At 37.6% G+C, this 25,106-nt stretch overlaps 2 protein-coding genes across 9 annotated transcripts in view; one reads left to right on the top strand and one right to left on the bottom strand.

Moving 5' to 3' along the window:
- CEP57 (centrosomal protein 57) overlaps positions 1–13,001 on the top strand; it is a 65,100-nt gene extending 52,099 nt beyond the window's left edge. The window contains exon 13 of the transcript XR_005375411.1: positions 12,105–13,001. The gene's annotated coding sequence lies outside the window, so the exon portion shown is untranslated. The remainder of the gene's footprint in view (positions 1–12,104) is intronic.
- Positions 1–25,106, bottom strand: part of MTMR2 (myotubularin related protein 2) — a 121,711-nt gene that overhangs the window by 7,654 nt on the left and 88,951 nt on the right. For 7 of the 8 annotated variants that reach the window (XM_038568229.1, XM_038568233.1, XM_038568234.1 and 4 more), the window contains 5 exons: positions 21,163–21,312; positions 20,035–20,223; positions 8,057–8,242; positions 5,037–5,243; positions 352–444 (listed from right to left, as the gene is read on the bottom strand). In XM_038568229.1, the coding sequence (XP_038424157.1) occupies positions 352–444; positions 5,037–5,243; positions 8,057–8,242; positions 20,035–20,223; positions 21,163–21,312 (825 nt within the window). The remainder of the gene's footprint in view (positions 1–351; positions 445–5,036; positions 5,244–8,056; positions 8,243–20,034; positions 20,224–21,162; positions 21,313–25,106) is intronic. The other variant, XM_038568230.1, reaches the window with a different exon arrangement.

Genomic DNA, 25,106 nt, shown 5'->3' with positions numbered 1-25,106 from the left:
GTAAACCTATCTTTCTACCTTTCTTAGCAATGTACAGATGAGTGACCAGGTAAATATACTGTCATTATTTAACTACTTGTCCAAAATGAAGGAGGAAATCTCTTGCGTTATTATTAATGCCACTGGTTGAAATGCTAATGGGTCAAACTGTCAAGTGTTTACTATGCTCTCCGAGCAATACCTTTTCATTTCTATAATTTACATAATATAATAACACGTAATAGTTCTATTACTGAGAAATCTTCCAAGAATTTCCATTTTACATGAAATGTAGGATAAGCAATGACCGAACCTCCCAACTCCAGATGGCTTAAAAGAAAAATGTAAAAATTATTATCCTAGATAAGTTACCTGTCTTGTCATTTGCCAGACACAGTCAATAAATTGAAGAAAAACAGGTGATCTGTCTGCATCTGCATGGTTCTTATCTCCATGGCCAAGTCTCTGAAGCAGAAAGAGTGAAATACTATATGAGCTTGGTGGGAGTTTTCTTTTTAATGGAAGTAATTTTCTTTTCCAACAAAAGTAATATCTTGCAATATTTTTTAAGGTTCAAAAGTCTTTTTAAGAGAGGACAGCAAGGAAAATAGAAATCACTCATAGCCTTACCAAGCAGAAGTCTCTGTTACCATTGTGAGGTACAAACTGCCAGATTGTTTTCTGACATGGGATGCTCGAAATGGGAATTACCATTTTGTTTAACAAATGGAACCCAGATCTTAAAAGGTTGATAATGGAAGACAGGAGCACTCAGACCTCAAAACCCAGATTTCTGTTGCAGAGATTAAATATTCCCTAAATATTAACAGTTACTTGTCCAACAGACTCAGGACGCACCCTTCCCCTCTAACACCTTGGCCAGGACGTGTGGGGGATCTGCTGTATCTTATCTTAGCTCATCTGTCTTTATTAAAAAGAAGCACATTAGCACAAACTCTAGAAAACCTTTAAAGAATGCTTCACATCTGCCCTCCAAGCATGTACTCACCTCCTTTCTCAGTTTTTTCTTCTAAGGATCTTTGCCCCAGATGACTGACACAGACCCTCCACACTCCAAAGCAGTGATTCTAAAAGTATGGTCTGTAGATTTCCAAAGGCCAGAAAGGGGTGGGGGGGCGGGGGGTTGTGACGTCAAAACTACTGTCATAATAATACTAAGATGTTACTTGCCTTTTTCCATGCACTGACATTTACACCAATGGTGCAAAAGTGACAAAGGAGAAAACTCTGGGTTCCTTAGGAGAAATCAAGCCAGGCCCTGGAATCAAGCTACACTGGTAGTGTCATGTTCTGCCTTGACACAGAGTTGCAGTTAAATCAAAGGGAGGGAGCCAGTTTCCTTGATGAAATAAAAATTAACCCTACTAAATCTCTCCCCTTAAGGACAGCTTTTTTTTTTTTTTTTAATATCCTGTGTCACAAACTGGGAAACACTCATCATGTTCTTCTGCTACAAAACTTAAGTTGATGGTAAAAAAAAACACCACTTTTTCATGGATCATCATTTTTACTTGAAAGAACTATGGTTATTAAGACCTGAATGTCTTGCAGACATTTTTTTGAAAATGTACAAAGTGAATGTGTCATTTCAAGAAAAACAATGGTGAAATTCAAGTTTTGAGTGCAAATTAGATTTTTGGAAAACTACCTGGCATAAACTTCATAATAGACTTTCTGATATCAATGGTGGTACTAACCAGTGAGATATTATGATAGTAAACAATGAAATACATTAACACTTGGAAGAGCTGTGTAAGTCAGTAAAGCCAATATTTTCTAAATAACCAATACATGATGCTACAGAATCATACATGGGTAAAAGTTCTATTCAAAGCACAAGGCAGATCAATGGAATTTAATGGAACAAACAATGAAAAACCTGTCAATTTAGTTTTGGATTCCACATTACAAGTAACCTCAAAGAAATTAGCATTTGCTAAATTTTGGCCAAGTATGAATGAATATCCATAATTCCCTGAGAAAGCTATTAAGACACACTCTGATTTTTAACCTGCTTATCTGTGTGTGGTCAGATTTTCCTCATTTCCTTCAAGCAACGGCGCACATTGCAGTAAACCGAATGCAGAAGTAGTTGTGAATTTTAGCAATCTTCTAAAAAACCAGACATGAAAGAAATTTGTACGAAATTCTAAGACGGCGCCACTCTTCACATTAAGCTTCTGTTGTTTTGGAAAATATAGTATTCTTTAAAATGTTATTTAGGTTAACGTATAGTAGTACTATGGTCTGAGTGTTTGTGCCCCTCCCCCCCAAATTCAGGTTGAAATCCTAATGCCAAATGTAATGGCAGGAGTCATCACCGGGGAGTTGCTAGTCATGAGGGTAGAAGCCTCTAATAATAAATGGTATTAGTGCTCTTATCAAAAGACCCCACAAAAAAAAAAAAAAAAAGACCCCACAGATGCTCCCTAGTTCTCTTCACCACATGAGGACACAGCAAGAGGTTGACAATCGACAATCCACAATCTAGGACCTTCCAAGAATCAGACTATGTTGGCAACCTGATCTTGGATTTCCAGCCTTAAAAACTGTGAGAAATAAATTTCTGTTGAAATTTTACAAACCACCCAGTTTATGGTATTATGTTACAGGAACCCAAACAGACTGAGATTTATTATTAATAAACATTTTTTAATTTAATGTCTAATATGGTAAATATTGGTAGATATACACCATATAAACAAAGTTCTTGGGGTTATCAATAATTGTTAAGAATGGAAAGAGGTCCTGAAATCTAAAAGTTTGAGACTCGTTACTCTACATTAACCAAGTGAATGTACCCTCTTGACCAACTGTCCTTCAACTGCAAATTCTGTGTTCAGATAAACTAGAGGGAAAAAATGCAGTAGGTAACCAGAGGTAGCAATTTAGGAATCCATAGCAACTTCTCAACAGTTTTTAATGTTTATTATTTTGGCCACATTTACGTGAACATGTCCAGCTCTGGATGACTAAAACTTAGAGGGTTTTTGGTAATTTTTTTCATGGTAAGTATATTTTAGCAAGAACTGAAAAACGTGAGCCATCTGAAAAGATACTCCAGATGCCCAATTTTAAAGTTGAACTTTTCAAGTTCAAAAGAGCAGACTACTTTTAAATGTCTGTTTCTTTCAAGTTAACAGTTAGCTCTTGAACAACACGGGTTGTACTCTGCGAGTTCATTTACACATGGAATTTTTACAGAAATGTATTTTCTCTTCCTTATGATTTTCTTAATAACATTTCCTTTTCTCTAGCTTACTTTTTAATAATAATACAGTATATAATAAATACAACATACAAAATATGTGTTAATTATCTTTTTGGTAAGGCTTCCGTCAATCATAGGCTACATGGAGTTAAGTTCTGGAGAGAAGTCAACAGTTACATGTGGATTTTTGACTACATCCCGAACCCCCTCGTATTGTGCATTATGCAAGGGTCTTCTGTACTTATAGACAGTGCTGGTATACTCTGGTAACCACAGAATAATAATGGTTAACATTAGAGTCAGCATCTGGATAAACATCTTTCAGAAAGTCTTTCAGCAAATATAGGAAAATGTTGCCAAGAGTATGCACACTCTCAGTGGCTTCAACGCTTCTGACAATCTAACTCTTCCCTCCGTGATTCTCTAACGCTGCCCCTCCCTCAACTCTACTCTTGCCAAGCTCAATCCCATCTAGACTTTTGATCACTCTGTTCCTCCTTTTTGGGAAAATATTCCTATTCCTTATTCAATTCTATGATTACAACTAACACAGATGAGCACCACATGAGCACCAGGGCCTACACAGTTACTGTTCTCAAGTTTTCTGATTGCAAATTTCGTGTTTAGGAGAAACACAGCTAAAAATCACTTGAATGAATACACGAGTCCAACGTATAGTGTAACAAAAAAGCAAATTTGAAAGCTTGGTATCATTTCAGAGGGACATAATAACCCCATTCCTCTATTTTAGGAACTGTGATTAGTTCTGGGTATCACACTAGAAAAAAGGCATGACCAAAGAAAGTCCAGAGGACAACTAGGGTGAAGAGGGGATTAAGATGGGAAAATACTGAGGAAAATGAATGTTTAGCCAGAAGAACTTAAGTTTATGCATGACATGGGCAGATACTTACTTCCAAAATTTTTGAAGGGCTATCTTATTTGGATAAGTAGTCATATTTGTTCTTGTCTTCAAAGGGGAAATGGGAAGGAAATTTTAGTTCATTATGAGAAAGAACTTTCTAGTAAGTAGACTTTCTGAAGTGAGACTGGAAAGCCTGAGGAAGAGACTGGCTGCTGGTTTCTGGAGGTATTAATGAAGAAACTAAACATCATTCCATGGGGACACCACAGAAGACATTTAACAATGAATGCCTGGATCTCCAGTCCTGCCAACTCAGAATGAGACCAATGACAACATCAAAATAAATTCTGAGTTATATGGAGGGCACAAAAATTTGTCATTTCCATAAAACTACCTGCAACACTCTCCATATGGATGCTCACTACAGTGTTAGTACTTTAAGAAGGATAATCAAAAAGCTGTTTATTCCCAACTCTGAGTTAAATTTTTCTTTTTTTTCCTCTGATCCTTCTTTTGGTCCCAGACTGATTTTTATTTTAAGACCCTGTTTCCATGTGAGCGCTGCTACTTTGAAGTATTCTTAAATTAAGAATAATAATTAAACCATTCTTGGCTTTCTTTACGTCAAGATCGGAAATGCCCAGTAATTCTGAAACCGTTCCTGCTAATCTGCATTTGAAATAGACACACCTCTGCAAATCAAGGACTGGTATCTGATGTTTCCCTGGCGATGATCACAGAAGACACAGAGCCAGGCACCCAACAAACAGCCCTGGCCAGATTGCACAGCCATAAGAGGACATCCTAATACTTCCCACAACTAACAAGAAAAGTTCTAAAAGTTGACCCCTTTAGTCTAAAGAGGTAGTTTTCGATGAGTATCTAGTGAATAAAAGGCATTGTTCTCATATGCCTCATGTAGGGTGCAGGTGATATATGGAGCCCGGGCTCTTTACTCACAAGCTGAAATCGATGCCCAAAGCTTAACCATTCTTTTTCTATAAGGACTTCAAATCCTCGGATGCTTCGATAGTATCCATCCAACATGAGCATGGCAAGAGAAGTCAGCTGAGCCGTGCGGTCCCAACCGTCACTACAGTGCACTACCACAGATGTCTTTCCGGACTCTATTTTGTCAGCAATCCTAAGAGCCCCTGCAAGAATAAGCTGCAACACAGATTTTTAAATGAAATTTTTTAAAAAGTAAGTGCTTCCTTCTTCAAAATTAACAAAGTTTTATTACATATGACTGTCTCAATAACATGTGGAGAAAAAACATCAGTCCCTTCCTAAAAGGAATTCTTGTAAGTGGCAAAAGATCTATAATGCTTTTGCCTTTAGAACTAGAAAAATCTCATAAATGAAGGCTCCTATTAATCTGCACAATAGAAGAGCCAAAATGAAGGGTACCTTTGGGTTCTGTAAAAATCAACAGTATGAGTGCGAGAAAAGAAGGATTAAGTTTAAAAGGGATGTTTCTAAGAATATTCAAATGTTCAACATCATCTATTTAATAAAAATAATATGCCAAATTAAGTCGTACATATTACTTAAACAGTAGTTAACCAAATTAGAATAAATATGAAAGCAATAAAATTGGATCTCAAAGTATTCTATAGCTTCCATGGCATTTATTTTACTGTTTTTGTATCTGTCACATAGCTCACAACAAGAGCAGTATAAAGCTAGAGAGTAAGCTATTTTTCTGTACAGTATGAATGAAACATTCTCATCAGGTCAATAGATTACTATTGTCAATTTAAAAGGTACTTAAAATAATTTTTTAAAATATGGAGATACTGCAAAATAATTACCTTTTCTGAAGTTGATCTTGAGTTAAAACTGGACAGAATTAGATATAACCAAAAAAGAAACACAAAAGTATAATATCCTTTAAAATGAATAATACAGTCCCATTCTTCTCTGCAACGGCTACCATACATACTTAAAGAACACTATGGGCCCCAAACATGGATTAGAATGAAATAAAGTAGATCTACTAGGCTTGTATTATCTCACGATGACCTCCTTTTGACTATACCTATAGGCATATTCTGGAAATGGGGTACTTGGAAGTAATGTCAATCTGGACTATGCATCAGAGATACCTGTGAGCATTTTTTTAAGTGTCTGGGCCCCATTCTCCACTACTCCAGCTTACCATTTTAAATATCTCCCACTTGTGGGACGCCTGAGTGGCTCAGCAGCTGAGCATCCACCTTTGGCTCTGGTTGTGATCCCGGAGTCCCGGGATCAAGTCTCACACATCAGGCTCCTGCAGAGAGCCTGCTTCTCCCTCTGCCTATGTCTCTGCCTCTCTCTCTGTTTCTCATAAATAAATAAAATCTTAAAAAAAAAAATCTCCCACATGTAATTCAGTGTATATGGAGATTTATGAATCACTAGCCTAAAGGATTAGAACAGTTGGAAAGTTAGGACTGACCAAGGAGTTATCCAAAGTAGTCTCCCTCCCTCCCTCCCTCCCTCCTTCCCTCCTTCATTTATAACATTTTTGGAGATGTTACCATGTGGTAGACACTGCTTTCAGTGCTGGAAATAGAACAGTGAATGGAACAAAGGGCTGGTACATTCTACTCAGGGGAGGCCAGCAGGACACAAATAAATAAGAAAACATATAGTGTGCCAGAGGGCAGTAAGTGAAAACACCCTGCTGGTGTTGCTGCTACTTTGTAAAATGTGGCTGGGAAAGGCCTTTCTGAAAAGGTGATATTTGAGCGGAGATCTGAGGAAGGTGAGTAGGTAAACTGTGATGGTGTGAGGACTACAAGGGAAGAAGGTAGTCCACACACAGCCTAATCTCTTACCCCTCATGAAACTTGTTTCTGTTGTAGCAAGCTTTTTGGAGAGAAAGCTTGGTGTGTGCTGGTGGAATGCCCTGCAATTTAAGAAGCCAACACTGCAATTTATGTTAGTTTCAAATCAAGTGTTAGCTCCAACAGATGGGCCACAGGAACTCGTCCTCTGACTGAGGAATGTGTGCATTCAGCTACATTCAAGCTTCCCAGCATCTAGAAGAGAAATAGTAATAATAATCTCTAATTCTCATTAGGTAATTTTGGCCTTCTCTTCAGTTCTGTCTGAGTTTTAGAGATTCGAATGCAAGCACATGTCTGCTCCTTACCATGAAAAATCTCATTTCCCTGCATTTCACAATATGAATACATATGTAGTTAGAGAAGTCTACACTTCAGAATGCTGTATTACTGAAATTCAGACTATATCTGAAAACATGTATATAATTGTACTAAGTGCAATACTGTCTGGTTCTCCAAATGCAACAGTAATGAGGTGAGCACATCGGTACTCACAGGGCAGTCCCCATATCATTTAGCCTTCATACCCTTCCTTCAACTACTTCACCTCCCTTCCCCGACCAGAATGCATCCTACTTCACAAGGCGCACAACAAGGATTTAGCGAGTGCCTGTTATTCACACAGACAGCACTGCCCTAGTTCCTGAGGGGTCCAAACACATTAATAAGATATCCAGTCCAAGTTTCCACCAATTAGGCATATATACCAGCTGACACAAAGTAATTAAATGAAGTGCGAGGTCGTACCTAATGAGGTGGAAAGAGAAAGTAAAGTGAAAAGTGCAGAGAAAATGGAAGTGGGTGCGATCCGGGAAGACTTCATGGAAGAGATAATATCTGAACTGGGGTCTGAAGGATGGGTAGTATTCAGACAGGGCAGGAAAGAGAGGGGAAGAAAAAACCACAATAGAACCAAATGCAAGAAAAAAAAAAAAAAGAACCAAATGCAAGTATAGGAAACTAATTCATCTAAGCAACGTACCTTAGAAGTACTTATAATTTTCAAAGCAGTTATCAATCTTTCAATGTACAGAAAGATACTTTCATCTTCAATTGTAAGAAGAATGTCAAAATAGACAAAGGGGCAGAGAAAGTCCTTGAGTGAAATTCTGTAATAATATAAGGAAATAACAACATATACCCAACCTTAATATGTTCGAGCCAGTGAGTAGATTCCAAGTTAGACAACCAGTGAGTCTCCTCAATGTTAGGGTACACAATCTCCTTAAGTTTCCGTAATGATTCTCTCATAACGTGAATATTGTGAATATCCAGGAAAACTAGTTCTGCATTTTGATAGGCATCTTCACTTTCATAACCTCCACCCTTTGCCTGGAAAAAAAGCACACACCACAGGAAATCATAAATGAACTATACCTATTATATGTAAACACAAATGAAAAAAAGTGCCATAAAGTATCCAGCAGCATGAAAGATTATACATACATATCTTTTAAGATCTTATTTATTTATTTGAGAGAGAGAGAAAGCATGGGAGTGGGTAGAGACAGAGAGAGAAGCAGAGTCCCCACTAAGCAAGGAGCCCAACACCAGGCTCAATCTCAGGACCCTGGGATCATGACCTAAGCTGAAGGCAGACACTAAACCAACTGAGCCACCTGGGCATCCAGATGATTCATATTACTTATGAATAGGAAAATATCAATGGCCCAGGACATCTTAACACAGCCACTCTCTATTACACTTTCTTCTTTATAAAACAAGAATAAACACTCACCCTGACTTCCTTATATGGCTGTTAGAAAAATTTTATGTGATACCATATACGAAGGCACTTAAACATTTTCCTCCATATACTTCCAGTTCTACCCAAACATAATTAGAGAAAATGGAAATCAATAGCTCCACGAGCAGGGACTATGTCTATCTAGTTTCTTTCTGGCCCATGTTTTTTCACCTTTCTTCCTTTTCACTTCATTTTAATCTTAATATTTGCAAAATGCTTTGCAATCATGACTTGCCTCAATTTTAACCACGTAGTTATTTCTAAATAAAAAGACGGAACAAGTATAAAAGCACAGAATACCATAGTATATTACTATCCTATACTACTATACTATATTACTATCCTCAAATACTTAAATCTACATCTACAGAACAAAATGAGAAATATCTGGTGTTCAAAATAAGGTGTGGCTGGAAAGAGCTTCACTTTTCTGGACTAATCTTTCTGTCTTTTTAAGTATAAAATTCTCCTATTTTTCTACGAATCATATATAAAATCAAGCTTTTTAGAGAAATAATGGAAAAAAATTAGAAAAATAGTAGGATATAGGGACCCCTGGGTGGCTCAGCAGTTTAGTGCCTGCCTTTGGCCCAGGGCATGATCCTGGAGTCCCTGGATCTAGTCCCACATTGGGCTCCCTGCATGGAGCCTGCTTCTCCCCCTGCCTGTGTCTCTGCCTCTCTCTCTGTGTCTCTCATGAATAAATAAATAAAATCTTTTTTAAAAAATACTAGCATAGCCACTGTAGCTATATAAAATTAAGTGCTCATGTGACTCACACCTTGAAAACAACAAAACTCACCAACTCCTAACCAACAACCATAAATTACCAAAAAAAACAGAAGGTCAAGCTTCCTTTCTGACACTATGGGAAATAGTTTGGATTAAAAAATGGCACAGATACAAAGTTAACAGTGTTACACTGGGACCTGTTAACAAGGATTACTCCTGCAGCATGAGAAGGGACTAGGTCAGGGGTCAGAAACACTTTGAATTCAAATTTGTTGTAACAAATTCTAGAAAGATGGGAGTGGAAACTACAGGAAACCAGTCACAAAAACAAACAAAACGAAAATGTTCTAGAATCAGACAGTTGTAGAACCTTGTGAATATACTAAAAACACTGAAATATACACTTGAAAGGAGTGCATTTTATGGCATGTGCAGTATACTGCAATAAAATCGACATTTAGAAAAACAGTAGAGCAAGTAGACAGTAAAAGCAAAACACACAAATGGTTTAAAACACAAATGGGGACAAAGCATTCTGTAAAACCCCAAAACCACCCACAGCCACAAGCTCTGAATGTTGTCTGTGAATGTGTGGAAGAAGCAGAGGAAGCAAAAGACAGTAAAGGACTGGAGAACAGGAGGACTACAAGAGAGCTTTATATTTTTTAGTGTTTGTTCTGCTTCCTGTTTTGGACTTCATCTTCTGGAATGACAGAAAAGCCCAACAGGTCAATGTAAGAAGTGCAAATGAAACCAGGAAGGGTTCTGTGCATTCTCACAGCTGATGAGCCAAATGGGTCTACAGTAGATCTAAAGGAGTGAATGCTGTCCAACCTTTATAAACTCTCCTAATAGACCAGCCAGGGACCACTTCCACCAAGCACATAATCAAAACTGAGCAAGACAGGGACAAAACAAGACAGAAGAGAAGGTCCAGACAAAACAAAACAAAGGAAGAGAAGTTTCAGATAAGGAAACAGAGGAAGGTGTTGGTTGGGTAGGAGAGACAGGACAGAGCCAGAAGTCCCAGAAAGTAAGACTTCCTATTTTTTAAGGCTACATGCAAATAATAACAGAGGCAGCTCACTGAAATTATTAGTCCTTCTAACTTCTGGGTACACCTAACTTCTGAACCATACCCTCTAACTGAAGCAACCATCCTGAAGGAAAACTAATTTCACCTAAAAATGAGTAACATAAAAGGATCAAGGTCAAGTCCCATAGGTGCTATCCTAAAAAGAGAATGAACAGCAATCATAATATACTAATATACCCACTGATAACTCCCCTCAACACTGAAATCTTTTTTTTTTTTTTGAGATTTTATTTATTTATTCATGAGAGACACAGAGAAAAAGGCAGAGACATAAGCAAAGGGAGAAGCAGGCTCCCAGCAGGGAGCCTGATGCAAGACTTGATCCCAGGACCCCAGGATCACAGGACCTGAGCCAAAGAAAGACGCTCAACCACTGAGCCACCCAGGCATCCCTGAAATCTCTTTTCAAGCAAGCTAAAGACATTAAAAAATAATACCAGGCATTAACGACAAAATAAATTGGAATTAGAAAACTCAAAAATGAATAGAACTCAGTAACAAATTAGAAATGAAAGAAAAAAATCAGGAAGACTAAAGCAGCAGCAGCAACACAAGAGTAAATAAATACAGCAGATATCAAGTTAAAAGAAACAGAAAAGGAAAATCTTTAGAACCATAATGAAATTAAAAAGACGTAAGAAGGAGTCCAGAGAAAGTGACAAATGATGAAGAAAGAAAAAGAAGAGCCAACACAGGAGTCCTGACGAAGAAAGTCAGAACAAAGAAACAGAATACTTAAAACTGCATGAAATTTTTTGTAACTGGAAATTACAAATTGAAACAGCACACATGCATACCTGAGAATACAGACCCAGAACACACAACATGAAGACATATTCTGGCAATAACTGCACTTCAAAGAAAAAGAAAAAAGTCCTTTGAATATCCAAGTAAAAGGAGTGACTTATAAGGTAAAGAAATTGAGTTTATTATTAGCCTTTGAAGTTTTATGCCAAAAGAAAATAAGCAACATATTTAGGAAACTCAAGAAAATCACATGTAAGCCAAGGATTTTCTGTCCAGCCAAATGACTTTCAAAGTTTAATAAAAGGACACAAGTTCCTGTTAGCATGCACACACTCAGAATATTGTTCCCAGGAGCTCTTGTTGAAATATTTAGAGAACAACTTCAGACAGTAAAAATAATAACAATAATAAGAATGTCTAGAAAGATAACATATACAAATTGTTGTGAGCTCAAAACATATAGCTACGTGTGGAAGTCAGAGATAAAGGGGAGAGAGAGTATGTGTTCAAAACCGAGAATGTGGTAAGGCTATATGTGCTGACAGTATAATACAATGTATTTTAAAAGTGGGGGAGAATGGGGAGAACAAATGAAAAAAATCAACATTCCAGTAAGTACTGGTGGTGGCAGTATTAATATCATTATTCCAAGACTGGTAAGATGAAGTACACAGTAACTGTGGAACATACATATCTCATCCCCTGGGTCTTTGAAAACCAGGACTCCTGGTGGAAGAAAGGAGATACATACATAATTAAGAGAAGCTATGTAAAAACTGTCTAGCACTGAATACAAATTGAAAGCACCAGTATGAACTCCCAAGGTTCTTTATCTTTCAAAATATATAAATATTCCCTAACTCTATTTGCAGGAAAGACATCGAAACAGTACAAACCCAGCAGCAAATATCCTCAGCATGCCAGACAATGGTTTGCAACAGCATTCAATACTCACAGGAATGAAAACTTCTTGGACAAATAGCTTTTTCACATCTGGGGCAAGCAAAGCACAAGATTTCGGAATGAATCTGCTATATCTCTTCATACCAGATAGCAAAGATTACTACAGTTATGTCAAAAGAACTCGAGAGAGAACTTGAAAAGCCTCCCTCTGACCAAAGATGAGAAATTTTAAGCTCAAAAAAATATTATCTATGATAGATTAGAAAATGTGAAATATATTTAAATTCACGCATTCATAATGATACTTTAAAAAATTAGGCACTTTCATAGGATGATAGGAAGCAAGCTCACCACTGGGAAAACTGGCTAGGAAGAAAGAATCAAGTATTTTTCCTGGCTTTCTTATATGAACTAAATTCCTGGTTAAACAAAATACAGACAAAAGAGTTTCTTTATAGAAAGAGTTCAACCAACAGCTAAAAGAGAAATCATGAAATTAAAATACCACCATTTGCAAGCCCAGTGAGTTAATGCATCTAGGCACTGAGCAAATAGCTGTGAACACCTCATAAAAAGAGAGTCAGCCACAAATGACATGCCTCCTGATATATCCCGTATAGCCATGCCAAAGGTATCAAACCTGGATCTAAATAAACCTCCAAATTCACATGAAAGAAAGTCAAAGAACAGAAAAAAGGTTGAACCCCATCATAACTCAACAGCTAAATCTGGACTAAGGGAACTCCACAGATAAAATGTCAAGAAAAGAAAGAGATGGGCAAGAGGAAGACTACATATTAAGAGAGACTCAGAAGACATATTAAGCACAATATTAAAAAAAAAAAAAAAGGCAAAACAAGAGTCCAGCCAGGGATGTATACTTTGGTAATGGAATATAAAGAAATACAACAAGACGGTTATTATAAAGTCAGGACTACGGTTACTTTTAGTAGGATTAGAAGGTGAACTGGATTGGGACACAGCACCCATGGAAGACTTAGTGGCTGGCAAAGTTGTAATTCTTGACATGAAGATGATGATTTTGTCATGTCATGAACATCACAAGAAGATTTGTCATGTTCGTATTAAGTTATAGAAAAAGTTGAGAATTCAGGTAAAAAAATACCTGTCACAACAAGGATATACATTTTTGCAAATTAAAAAGAGAGGGATAACTGTGAGGATTGGGTGAAGGTAGCCAAAAGGTACAAACTTCCACTTAAAAGATAAGTTCTGAGGATGTAATGTAAAGCCCGAAGACTACAGTTAACTATATATTGTATATTTGAAAATTGCTAAGAAAACAGACCTTACAAATTCTCATCACAAGAAAAAAAAATGTGTAACCATATGAGATGATGGATGTTAACTTATTGTAGTGATCATTTCATAATACATACACATATCAAATCATTATATTGTACACCTTAAACCTATGCAATGTTCTCAACAATTATATCTCAATAAAAACTTGGGAGAAAGACATCCAGGCTGGTAAACTGAATCAATTTTCCTGAAGAATACTGACAGTATGTAACAAAACTCTTTAAAAATGCATACTTTAAATTCTGAATAATCATTATATATCTAGGATACTCTTTTAAGGAAATAAAGATGCCAACAAAAGATATTTATTTCACTGATATCTAAAATAAGGATGCCTAGGTAGTTCAGTTGGTCAAGGGCCTGCCTTTGGCTCAGGTCATAATCCAGGGTCCTGGGATCAAGTCCCCCATCGGGCTCCCTGCTTAGCAGTGAGTCTGCTTCTCCCTCTCACTCTGCCCCTCCTCTCTGCTGTGCACGCTCTCTCTCTCTCTCAAATAAATATGTAAAATATTTTAAAATAAGGAAATAAATACTTAAACACTTGATATGAGAAAAATGACTAAATGAGTAATGACACAGCTGTAACAAGTACTATTAAAGTATCTTTTAAGAATATTGTATTAGAAGAAATAATTCCGATAGCATTAAGAGGAAAGACAAAGAAACAAAATAATCAACATATAAGCACACAAAAAAAATGGAGGAAAACACAGCAAAATATTAGTGGACATGGGTGATTTTTATTTCCTTTATTTTTCTATGTCTGCCAAGTTCTTCTATACTAGTACATATTTTGTAACCAGCAAAATGTACCAGTTAATAAAATATATTAGCCTTTTAAAAAGGGGATGATTTCCAAACTGAAATATGTATCAGAATGATTTTTTAAGATAGGGAATATAACACTTTGCATTACCACCTATCCTGCATTACACTTCTCTTTCCTTTTCCTCTCATGCTAGAAAACATACTAAGTCTCCCTCCTGCTAATATGGAGTAAAGTTTCAGAAGGGGAACAAGTATTCACTGGAAAGATATATGCTAGTCCCTGTGAGGCAAGCTTCACATATACATTATCTCATTTCTCCTTTAAGGGGGAATAGTTACAGTTTAATAGAGAATGCCTGGAATTCACAATGCTCTCAAAACACTAAATAAACAGGATGGAAATAATTAGGTGCAGGCACCATAACTTAATTAAAAGGATGATCATCCCAGCATTGTTTATAAAAGGAAAAAACCCCACAAATAACCCAAGTATCCAACAGTTGATATTATTAGTTATTGTAGCATTAAAATAACATTATAGATAAATGTTTATTGGCATAGAAAGATATAGTGTCATGTTTTAAAAAGGAAGTCACAATTATTATCCCACTGTTTTAAATATATGTGTGTATGCATATATTCATAGGTCTGGAAGTACAACCAAAGTTTAATGGTGTTACAGGATTTACTGTTTTAAAATGTTCTTCTTTTCACTTATCAGCATTAGGTAATTCTATAATACAGATCCATTGCTTCTTGGGGGTAAAAAAATTTTTTAAGAGGTAACTTACTAAAGCTAAATTATATGTCTCCTCTCTCCTTCTCCTATGGTAGATTTTGTCAATTGGACAAAAATTTCTATTTCCACAATGTAAATATTTATTCTACAGAAGAAACCAAGACTATTGCTCCAGCTAACTTCAAGTTCAGGTTGAAAAACTTGCACAGGTGGAGGGCAGTCAGCAGAGGGCACCACCAGTCTCTGGGAACACTGCTCTCCCGTTCCGCAACCACAGAAGCTCAGTCGGCGGTCAAATTTGGAGAAAGGAGAAGATAATTGCTGAACATTTATTATGTGTGTGGGCACAGGATTATGCACTAGTTTTTATTAGATGAGTTTTGCCCTAAAACAATCCTGTTAGGTATTATTATTCTCATTTTACAAAAGAGCAAATTAAGGTCTAAAAAGGTTAAATGGGCAAAAGACATGAACAGAAATCTCACAGAGGAAGACAGACATGGCCAACACGCACGTGAGAAAATGCTCGGCATCACTTGCCATCAGGGAAATACAAATCAAAACCACAATGAGATACCACCTCACACCAGGGAGAATGGGGAAAATTAACAAGACAGGAAACAACAAATATTGGAGAGGATGTGGAGAAAGAGGAACCCTCTTGCACTGTTGGTGGGAATGTGAACTGGTGCAGCCACTCTGGAAAACTGTGTGCAGGTTCCTCAAAAAGTTAAAAATAGACCTGCCCTACGACCCAGCAATTGCACTGTTTGGGGATTTACCCCAAAGATTCAGATGCAATGAAACGCCAGGACACCTGCACCCCGATGTTTATAGCAGCAATGTCCGCAATAGCCAAACTGTGGAAGGAGCCTCGGTGTCCATCGAAAGGTGAGTGGATAAAGATGTGGTCTATGTATACAACGGAATATTCCTCAGCCATTAGAAAGGATGAATACCTACTATTTGCTTCAATGTGGATGGAACTGGAGGGTATTATGTTGAGTGAAATAAGTCAATCGGAGAAGGACAAACATTATATGGTCTCATTCATTTGGGGAATATAAAAAATAGTGAAAGGGAATAAGGGGGAAAGGAGAAAAATGAGTGGGAAATATCAGAAAAGGAGACAGAACATGAGAGAATCCTAACTCTGGGAAACGAACAAGGGGTGGTAGAAAGGGAGGTGGGGGTGGGGGTGGGGGTGACTGGGTGTTATGCTATATGTTGGCAAACTGAACTCCAATAAAAAATAAATAAATAAAAATAAAATAAAAATAAGATAAAAAATAATAAAAAGGTTAAATAATCCATTGCCACATGGCACTTCACCGTGACCCCATCAATGCCAGTTGGTGCACATAGCCCACGTAGGGGACACCCTCTGAGTGCCTGTCTCTAGTGGCCCAAGGGGATTGTATTTCTGGGCCCTATGAGTCCGAGACAATTAGAGACATAGCTCTTGACAGGCTACCACCCTCTAGCCATTATACATTCAGGAGACTGAAATACATCTTCAGTCTTCCTCTGAAAATGGCCCAACCACCTACTAGATCTAGAGCTTTAGCCTGAGGGACAAGCTTCAGATTGATAACACATCTAGAGACTATGGAAACACTCTCAGGAAACATAAGCTGAGGGATACTATCCATCTATAAGCTCACTCTGCCCTGCTATAGCTTACCTGTACCTCCAGAGGAAAAGCCCATCTACTTGTCTGAAGCCTCAAATTGTGCAACTGTCACTAAGATGACAAGCAAGGTCTATAGTTGCAGTCCCTGAGGACTGGGTATATTTGCATACCTTAAAAGCTGCTGAAAGTCTAGCTCCCAATCAGCCTAAAACTGGGAGATGACTAAGGTCCTTCCCCTTGGAATACCCAAAGTCTCAGTGAGTGTCTGCTTTCAGCTTAGGGCATGAATCAAGAGTCCCGGGATGGAGTCCCACATCGGGCTCACCACAGGAAGCCTGCTTCTCCCTCTGCCTATGTCTCTGCCTCCTGCCTCACTCTCTGTGTCTCTCGTGAATAAATAAAATCTTAAAAAAAAAAACTTTCAGAAAACACTCAACATAATAAAGGCCACGTATGATAAGCCCACAACTGTCGTACTCAATGGTGAAAAGCTGAAAGCTTCTCCTTTAAGATCAGAAACAAGACAAGGATACGCAAACTCACCACTTTTATGCAACCTAGTATTGGAAGTCCTAACCAGAGCAATTAGGCAGAAAAAGAAATAAAAGGCATCCAAAATAGAAAGGAATAAGTAAAACTGTAACTTTCTGTGGGCATAATTTTATATAGAGAAAACTCTAAAGACTCTACCCAAAAAATTATCAGAACTAATAAATGAATTCAGTAATGCTGTGGGGTATAAAATCAATATATAAAATCTATTACATGTCTATACATTAACAATGAACTATGAGAGAATTAAGAAAACAATCCCCTTTACAACTGCATCAAAAAAAATAAAACACTTAGAACTAAATTTAACTAAAAAGGTGAAAAATTGGGGATCCCTGGGTGGCGCAGAGGTTTGGCGCCTGCCTTTGGCCCAAGGCGCGATCCTGGAGACCCGGGATCAAATCCCACATCGGGCTCCCGGTGCATGGGGCCTGCTTCTCCCTCTGCCTGTGTCTCTGCCCCTCTCTCTCTCTCTCTCTCTCTCTCTGTATGTGACTATCATAAATAAATAAAAATTTAAAAAAAAAAAGTGAAAAATCTTTACACTGTAAACTATAAGATACTGACAAAAGAAACTGAAGAAGACACAAATAAATGGAAAGATACTATATGCTCATGGACTGGAAAAATTAATTTGAAAAATATCATATTTCCCAAAGCAATCTACAGATTCAATGCCATCCCTATCTACTAAATTCAATGCATTTTTCACAGAAATAGAACAATCTTAAAATTTGTATGGAACCACAAAATATCCCATTATCCTGAGAAAGAAAAACAAAGCTAGAGGCATCATGCTGATTTTAAACTATACTAGAGGGACGTCACGGTGGCTCAGTGATTCAGCATCTGTCTTCAGCTCAGGGCATGATCCCAGTCCTGGTATCGAGTCCTACACTGCGCTCCCTTTAGGGAGCCTGCTTCTCCTTCTGCCTGTGTCTCTGCCTCTCCCTGTGTCTCTCATGGATAAATAAAATAAAATCTTTAAGCTATACTACAAAGCTATAAAAATCAAAACAGTATGGTATTGGCATGAAAACAGATACATAAAACAATAGAATAGAACAGAGAGGTCAGAAATAAACCTCATGTCAATTAATATATAACAAAGGAGGCAAGAATATACAACAGGGAAGGACAGTCTCTTCAGTAACTGTTGCTGAGAAAACTGGACAGCCACATGCAAAGAATGAAACTGAACTACTAACTTACACCATAGACAAAAATCAATTTGAAATTATTAAAGACTTGAATGTAAGACCAGAAATCATATATTTCTTAAAAGAAAACAAGGCAATAAGCTGAATGACATTGGTCTTAGTGATCTCTTTTTGGCTCCTACTCCAGAAGCAATGCAACAAAAGCAAACAGGACTACATTAAACTAAAAGGTTTCTGCGTAGCAAAGGGAGCTTCTCACTAGTGAATGGGAGAATATATTTGCAAATCACATATCAGGTAAGGAGTTAATCCAAAATATATAAGCTCATACAACTCAATAACAACAACAAATCCAACTGAAAAATAGGCAGAGGATTTAAATAGACATTTTTTCAAAAAAGACAAAAGACAGCCAACAGGCAAATGAAAAGATGCTCAACATCACTACTCACCAGGAAATGCAAATTATAACCATAATGAGATATAACCTCATACTTGTTAAAATGACCATTATCAAAAAAAAATAAACATGATGGAAAACAGTATGAAGGTTTCTCAAAAACTTAAAAGTAGAATCACTATGCAATCCACCAATTCCACTTCTGGGTATTTATTGAAAGAAAACAAAAACACTAATTCAAAAAGATCTGTGTAATATATGTTCACTGCAGCATTGTTTACAATAGCCAAGATATGGAAAGAACCTGTATGTCCATCAGTGGATGAATGTATAAAGAAAATGTGGTGTACACACACACACACACACACACACACACACACACACACACCAGAATACCACTAAGCCATAAAAAGAAATGAAACCTTGCCATTTTTTACAATATAAATGGACCTCAAGAGAATCATACTAAGTGAAAGAAGTCAGACAGAAAAAGACAACCATTGTATCATTTCACTTATATGTGGAATCTAAAAAACAAAATAAATGAACAAACAAATAATAGATACAGAGAACAGACTGGTGGTTATAGAGTGGAGAGTTTGTCAGGAAGCAAAATCGATGGAGATAAGGAAGCACAAATTTTGAGTTATAAAATAGATGTCATGAGAATGTAACATACAACATGGGGACTATAGTCAATAATACTGCTATTGCAAATTTAAAAGCTGCTGAGAAGGTAAATCTTAAGTTTTCATTAGAAGAAGAGAATGTTGGAAATTTGTATGCTGACGGATAGTAAACAGACTTCACGTGGTGATTTCACAATCTACACAAATACTGAAACATTATGTTGCAAACCTGTAACTAATGTATTTCAACTGTACTTCAACAAAAAGTAAACAAAAAATTACAAGATTAACTGACTAGGAGCACCTGGATGGCTCAGTCAGTTAAGCATCTGACTCTTGATTTTGGCTCAGGTCATGATCTCAGGGTCAGTCATTGAGATCAAATCCTGTGTCAGGCTTCACACTCAGTGGGGAGTCTCCAGATTCTCTCTCTGTCCCTCCCTGTACTAGCGCACACTCGTGCTCTTGCTCTGTCTCTCAAATCAACAAATAAATCTTTAAAAAAAGAGAGAGAGAGAGAAAGAGACTAAACAACTCAAAGTCATTACATCAAATAAGAGAGCCAGGATTAGAATCTACATGTTTGTCACTGGAGAGCCTGAAATCTTTCTACGACACAATGTAGCTCCCATCAAACTCACCTGATTCATGAAACTGTAACTGTAATCTTATTTACTGAAAGATAATCTCACCTTATTGGCAACAGCATTGACACTTGGCCGGGCATCAAATATAAAGATTTTATGAGACTGGGCATTGGAGTCCATGATAGCTTGAAGGTATTTTTCATCCTCTTTGCTTCGCTTTCCACTCACTCCTACCATGGGCTGGCTACACCGAGTGATAGTGGCTTGACTTTCAGGATGAATCCAGGATAAAACCTTAGTGGGGAAGAAAACAGTGACATGCTCTTTATATATTTCTCTATTTATAATTCTTCTCAAAAACATCACTCTATAAAATTCTTTCTAACTGGTTCCAAAGTCTAACCACAAAGGCTGTACAAGACTGCTATAAAAATCATCACCTTTCTTTCAAGCCAATTCTGGCATATGGAAAATCTGCTCTAATCCTTTAAGCAGGTATTGATTTATGGAAGTCATGATTATTTGGAAGTGTTGTCTCTAGAGTAAAAATACATTAAAAGGGAGTTAAGCAAACCCCTTAAAGGTTTATTATTAAAGTGGCAACCAGTCCAACTATAAAGACTTCAGAATGTATAACTTTGTACATAAAATTATTTGAACTGATCTTTCTAAAACATAGTGATTCATCATAAATTCATAAAGTCTTCTTCTTTCCAGGACTTAAAGGAAAAGAGCATCTGCTGCCCTGATTAAAGAGTATATAATAAAAAAAAAGAAATAGTAAACAATAAAGAGCCAACTTTGTTTTCAAGAATCACAATTCTGTGCAGTTCTTTAATATCCTTGTCAGACTCTCCAGAAACTTCTTTAAGTCTTTCCTCATTTTAATTTTACTAAATAACTCATTCTCTAAAATCTCCATAAAAGACATGTTATAGCTATTTTTATCCTGCATCCATTCTCCCATTCATTAACCTCAGCATTATGTAGAGTACAAAAACATTTACTAGGGCACCTGGGTGGCCCAGTGGCTGAGCATGTGCCTTTGGTTCAGGTGGTAATCCTGGGTCCTGGGATCGAGTCCTGCTTCAGGCTCCATACAGGGAGCCTGCTTTTCCCTCTGCCTGTGTCTCTGCCTCTCTCTGTCTCTCATGAATAAATAGAATCTAAAAAAAAAAAAAGAATCTAAAAAAAAAAAAAATTTGCAAAGTCTCATCAAAGCTTCATACTTACTGGGATGCGGCCCCTCGATCTGAAGGATGCCACTCTCTTTAATTCTTCATCAGGAATATTTGCTGGCACAACCAAGAGGGCAGGATATGTATCACAAAGCTCATAACGTTCATTTATCTTTGTTATCCTCCAGCTTTCATTGGGAATTCCCTACATGTGAAATAGAACGTAAGACAAATTACTACCTAAAATATTAAAAGATATTGAAATAAAAGCCATCCTATTTAACTTCTTTTATCTCCACTGTCCATTTTTTAAGTTGTTGGAATAATTACTATCTACCTGTAATGACTGGGCTTTTAGGATGAGATATTCTAATGTAGGGATCTGTGTTCATTTTGGCAGCCAATTATACATTGAAAGATTTCTCAAATCATTAAATACTGATAGGTCACCGGGTCTGTGTGAAACATATCCAATAGGAAGCAAGGACACAGTAAGACTGTAAATGTTCCTTGTCTTAAAAACAAAAACAAAACAGTCTCATTCAGGTTGACTGGATGATTGACTTTTCTGCTATTTGTCTACAGAAAGAAATTTCAGGAAGCAGGTACCAACAACCACCAGAACATTATATATGTATTTATCACGTACAGACCTAAAGTGAAGTTTTCTCTCCTAAATTATAGTACTAATGTAATGCTGCTAATCTGACACATATTAGAAAAGCAAGGGAGTAACAGAAGGCAAAACCAAGAGGCAAGAAATACTTTTTAAAAACTTCTTAAAAACATATCAATTATTAAGCTCTCATTTGGTCCTTCAATATTTACTATAACCAGTCTACTATTTCACATAAGGGGTTACCTAAGTTAGAGTAAGATACTTAAAAATTCTCCATCTTTCATTCTACAGAAAATAGAGCCATTAAATTAATTGGAATTAAGAAAATATATATATTTAAACTTTTATGGCCCCTTACAATCAAACAGAAAAAGAATTTTTAAAGAAACCAAATTATAGTTTTAAAAAACATTTATTAAGCATTTATTATAGCAATTATAATTAAAAAAAAACATTTATCAAGCAAGAAACATTATGCACTGGTACATACCAGCAGCCTCTTTACACTCACACATGCACATATTATTATATTCAGGTTTTGCTAACTTCATTTGATAGATGAAAAAATGAAAGAGGTAATAGAGAATTCCACATACATTCCAGATCTATCCTTTTATTTAAAAGTACATTGTTCCTGAAAAAATTAATATTTTATAAATATAAACACTATACTGGTTCATGAAATTGTTCTAAAATCTGAAATCAAAGGACAGGGGTGCCTGTTTGGCTCAGTCAGTTAAGCTTCTGTCTGCCTTCAGCTCAGGTCATGACCCCAGGGTTCTGGGATAGAGCCCCAAGTCGGGCACCCTGCTTCCTCTCCCTTCTGCCTCTGCCTGCTGCTCCAAGCGACTACTTGTGCGCGCACGCGCGCTCTTTCTATCTCTAATAAAGAAAAAAAATGAAAAGAGTGAATTTTTTAAATTTCATTTTAAAAAAATGAAATCAAAGGGCAGAATGTACTCTCCTTTAAAGAGGTCTTTCTCAAGTAATCAACAAACACCCAAGAAGACATTAATTAACATTAAGAAAGGAGAGAAAATTCTCTCCCAGGAATCATATGGTAAATACCATCTAGAGAGTTTTTCTATTTTTTTAGATTTTATTTATTTATTCATAAGAGACACAACGAGAGAGAGGCAGAGACAAAGGCAGAGGGAGAAGCAGGCTCCCTGCAGGGAGCCCCCTGTGGGACTCAATCCCAGGACCCTGGGATTATGCCCTGAGCCAAAGGCAGATGCTCAACAAATGAGCCACCCAGATGTCCCTCATCAAGAAAGTTTCCATGTATCTCTAGCCATGGTCTGTTTCTTCATTGGTGTCTTACACTCTATTTACACTCTATTTAATTAGCTTAGTCCCAACCTACTTCTTAAGATACACGTCAGCCCCTCCTTCTTGCCTTCCTCAACTTCTTTATATACTAGACAATTGTTCAGGTAAGATCCTTACTTACTTTTTAGAAATAAAAGAAAGACTTAATTAGAAGCTTAAACATATATTTCCATGATAGAACAAAAAAGTACAGTGAACTGGCAAGTTTATAGAAGTGGAACTTTAGCAAAAACCTTAGATACCATCTTTAACTCATCCCTCTTCCTTAACCCCCTACATCCAATCGAACAATTTCTAATTTTTTCTTCTAAAAGTACCAAAAGAAAACTTTGCTATTTTCAATCCTCATTACAACTTCCCTAATTCAGGCCATTGTCACTCCTCTCCTGTCCCTCTGCAATCCATTTTCCATGCTGCCTCTCCAATAATCACCTAAGTTATCATGTCATTCCTCTATCTAAAAATTGTCAGTGGTTACCTATTCCTTTTCACATAAAGTATAATTCCTCCATGAACAGGAGTGATGTCACCAAGATGGCAACATAGGTGTTCCTGACTTCACTCTCCATCATAAGAACTAACAACTATTTAAGGACAAGACATCACTGAGAGGATCCTAGAACATGGGACTGAAGTACTTCGGCACTTCAGAGACCCAGAGACACTGCATTAGAAGGTAAGACAAGAGGCTATATGTTGACCTCACTATCCCTCCCCCTAGGCCAGCCTAGCCCAGCCCAGCACCACACAGAGAGGTCTCCCCTGAGCCTCTGGCTCCTCCAGCAGGAAGGAGAACCCAGGGGAAACAACCAGCACCATCCCCCAGCACTGTGGGTGCCTCTACTTTGAGTCTGTACCTCAGGGACTGCAGGGAAATCTGTGGGGCTTATCCCCTGGGAATCTCTGACTGTGATGGAGAAGTGGGAAAGGGCTTCCAACAACCAGCACATGGATCGTGACAAACTGCTTTCACATATGCTGTGCCAAAGGAGTAACCCAAATCGGTGGTTTTGTTCATCTGCAGAGTAGTCAGGAGCATGCACACTCTGACCAGGGAACTCAGCAAGGTGTAGAACTCCCTAATTTGGACCCTCAAACAAGGAGTTTTGCCAGCCCTAAACTCCAGTTTGCCCACCTCTAGACCAGAAGTTACATCATAGCCCCACACACTGCAAAGTGTCTTCCCACCCCATTTGACCAAAAGGACTGGCAAAAACTGGAAGGAGTGTGGACCAGCAGCAGTCAAGCAGGGAGACGGGAGAGAAGAGCTGATTGTTCCCAGAGCAAAGCCAGTACTGGGAGAGCTGCATTCCCAAGCAGGGTAGCTCTTGGCCCTTCCCAACCACTGAAACTGTTTGGGAAACAGAGTAGCTAGAGAGGCCCCTCCCCCTCCTACCAAGGCAAGAAGGCTAAAACACAGACCGAGCAGCTGTGGAGAGTGTCTTCTAGCCCATGTGACCAGAAAGGGCTGGCAACAACTCAGGGTAGCAGTGTAGTCCAATGATACTCAAGCCAAGAAGTGGGTAGATAGCTAAGAATCTGCAGAACAAAACTAGTGGTCCTGTTTGGTCAGGGAACTTGGGATCTAGATCAACTTAGGTTAACATAACAAAGAGCTTTACTGGCTTTAGAACTGTTTCTCCTGCCACACTCAGGAAGGGAATCTAACTCACTGCCAAGCTTACTGCTGAATATAGCTCTCAGCCTGTCTGACTAAGGGACCCAACCAGAGAACACAAGAAGCTAAGAGTTGGTTCCCTGAAAAGAAAAATAAAATTGTAAACTCTTAGGCAGACTAACGAAGGGAAAAAGAGAAAGGGCCTAAATCAACAAAATTATAAATGAAAAAGGAGACATTCCAACTGATAACACAGTAATTCAAATTACTGTAAGAGTTTACTATGAACAACTAATTCCCAACAAACTGGACAACCTAGAAGAAATGGAAACATTCTAAGACAACTTACCGAGACTAAATAAAAAAGAAACAGGTACTCTGAATAGACGGCTTACTAGTAAGGAGATTGAATCAGTAATCAAAAATCTCT

This window comes from Canis lupus, chromosome 21 (genome assembly GCF_011100685.1).
Source record: "Canis lupus familiaris isolate Mischka breed German Shepherd chromosome 21, alternate assembly UU_Cfam_GSD_1.0, whole genome shotgun sequence".
Taxonomy (NCBI): domain Eukaryota; kingdom Metazoa; phylum Chordata; class Mammalia; order Carnivora; family Canidae; genus Canis; species Canis lupus.
This window is presented reverse-complemented; position numbering and strand designations above follow the sequence as displayed.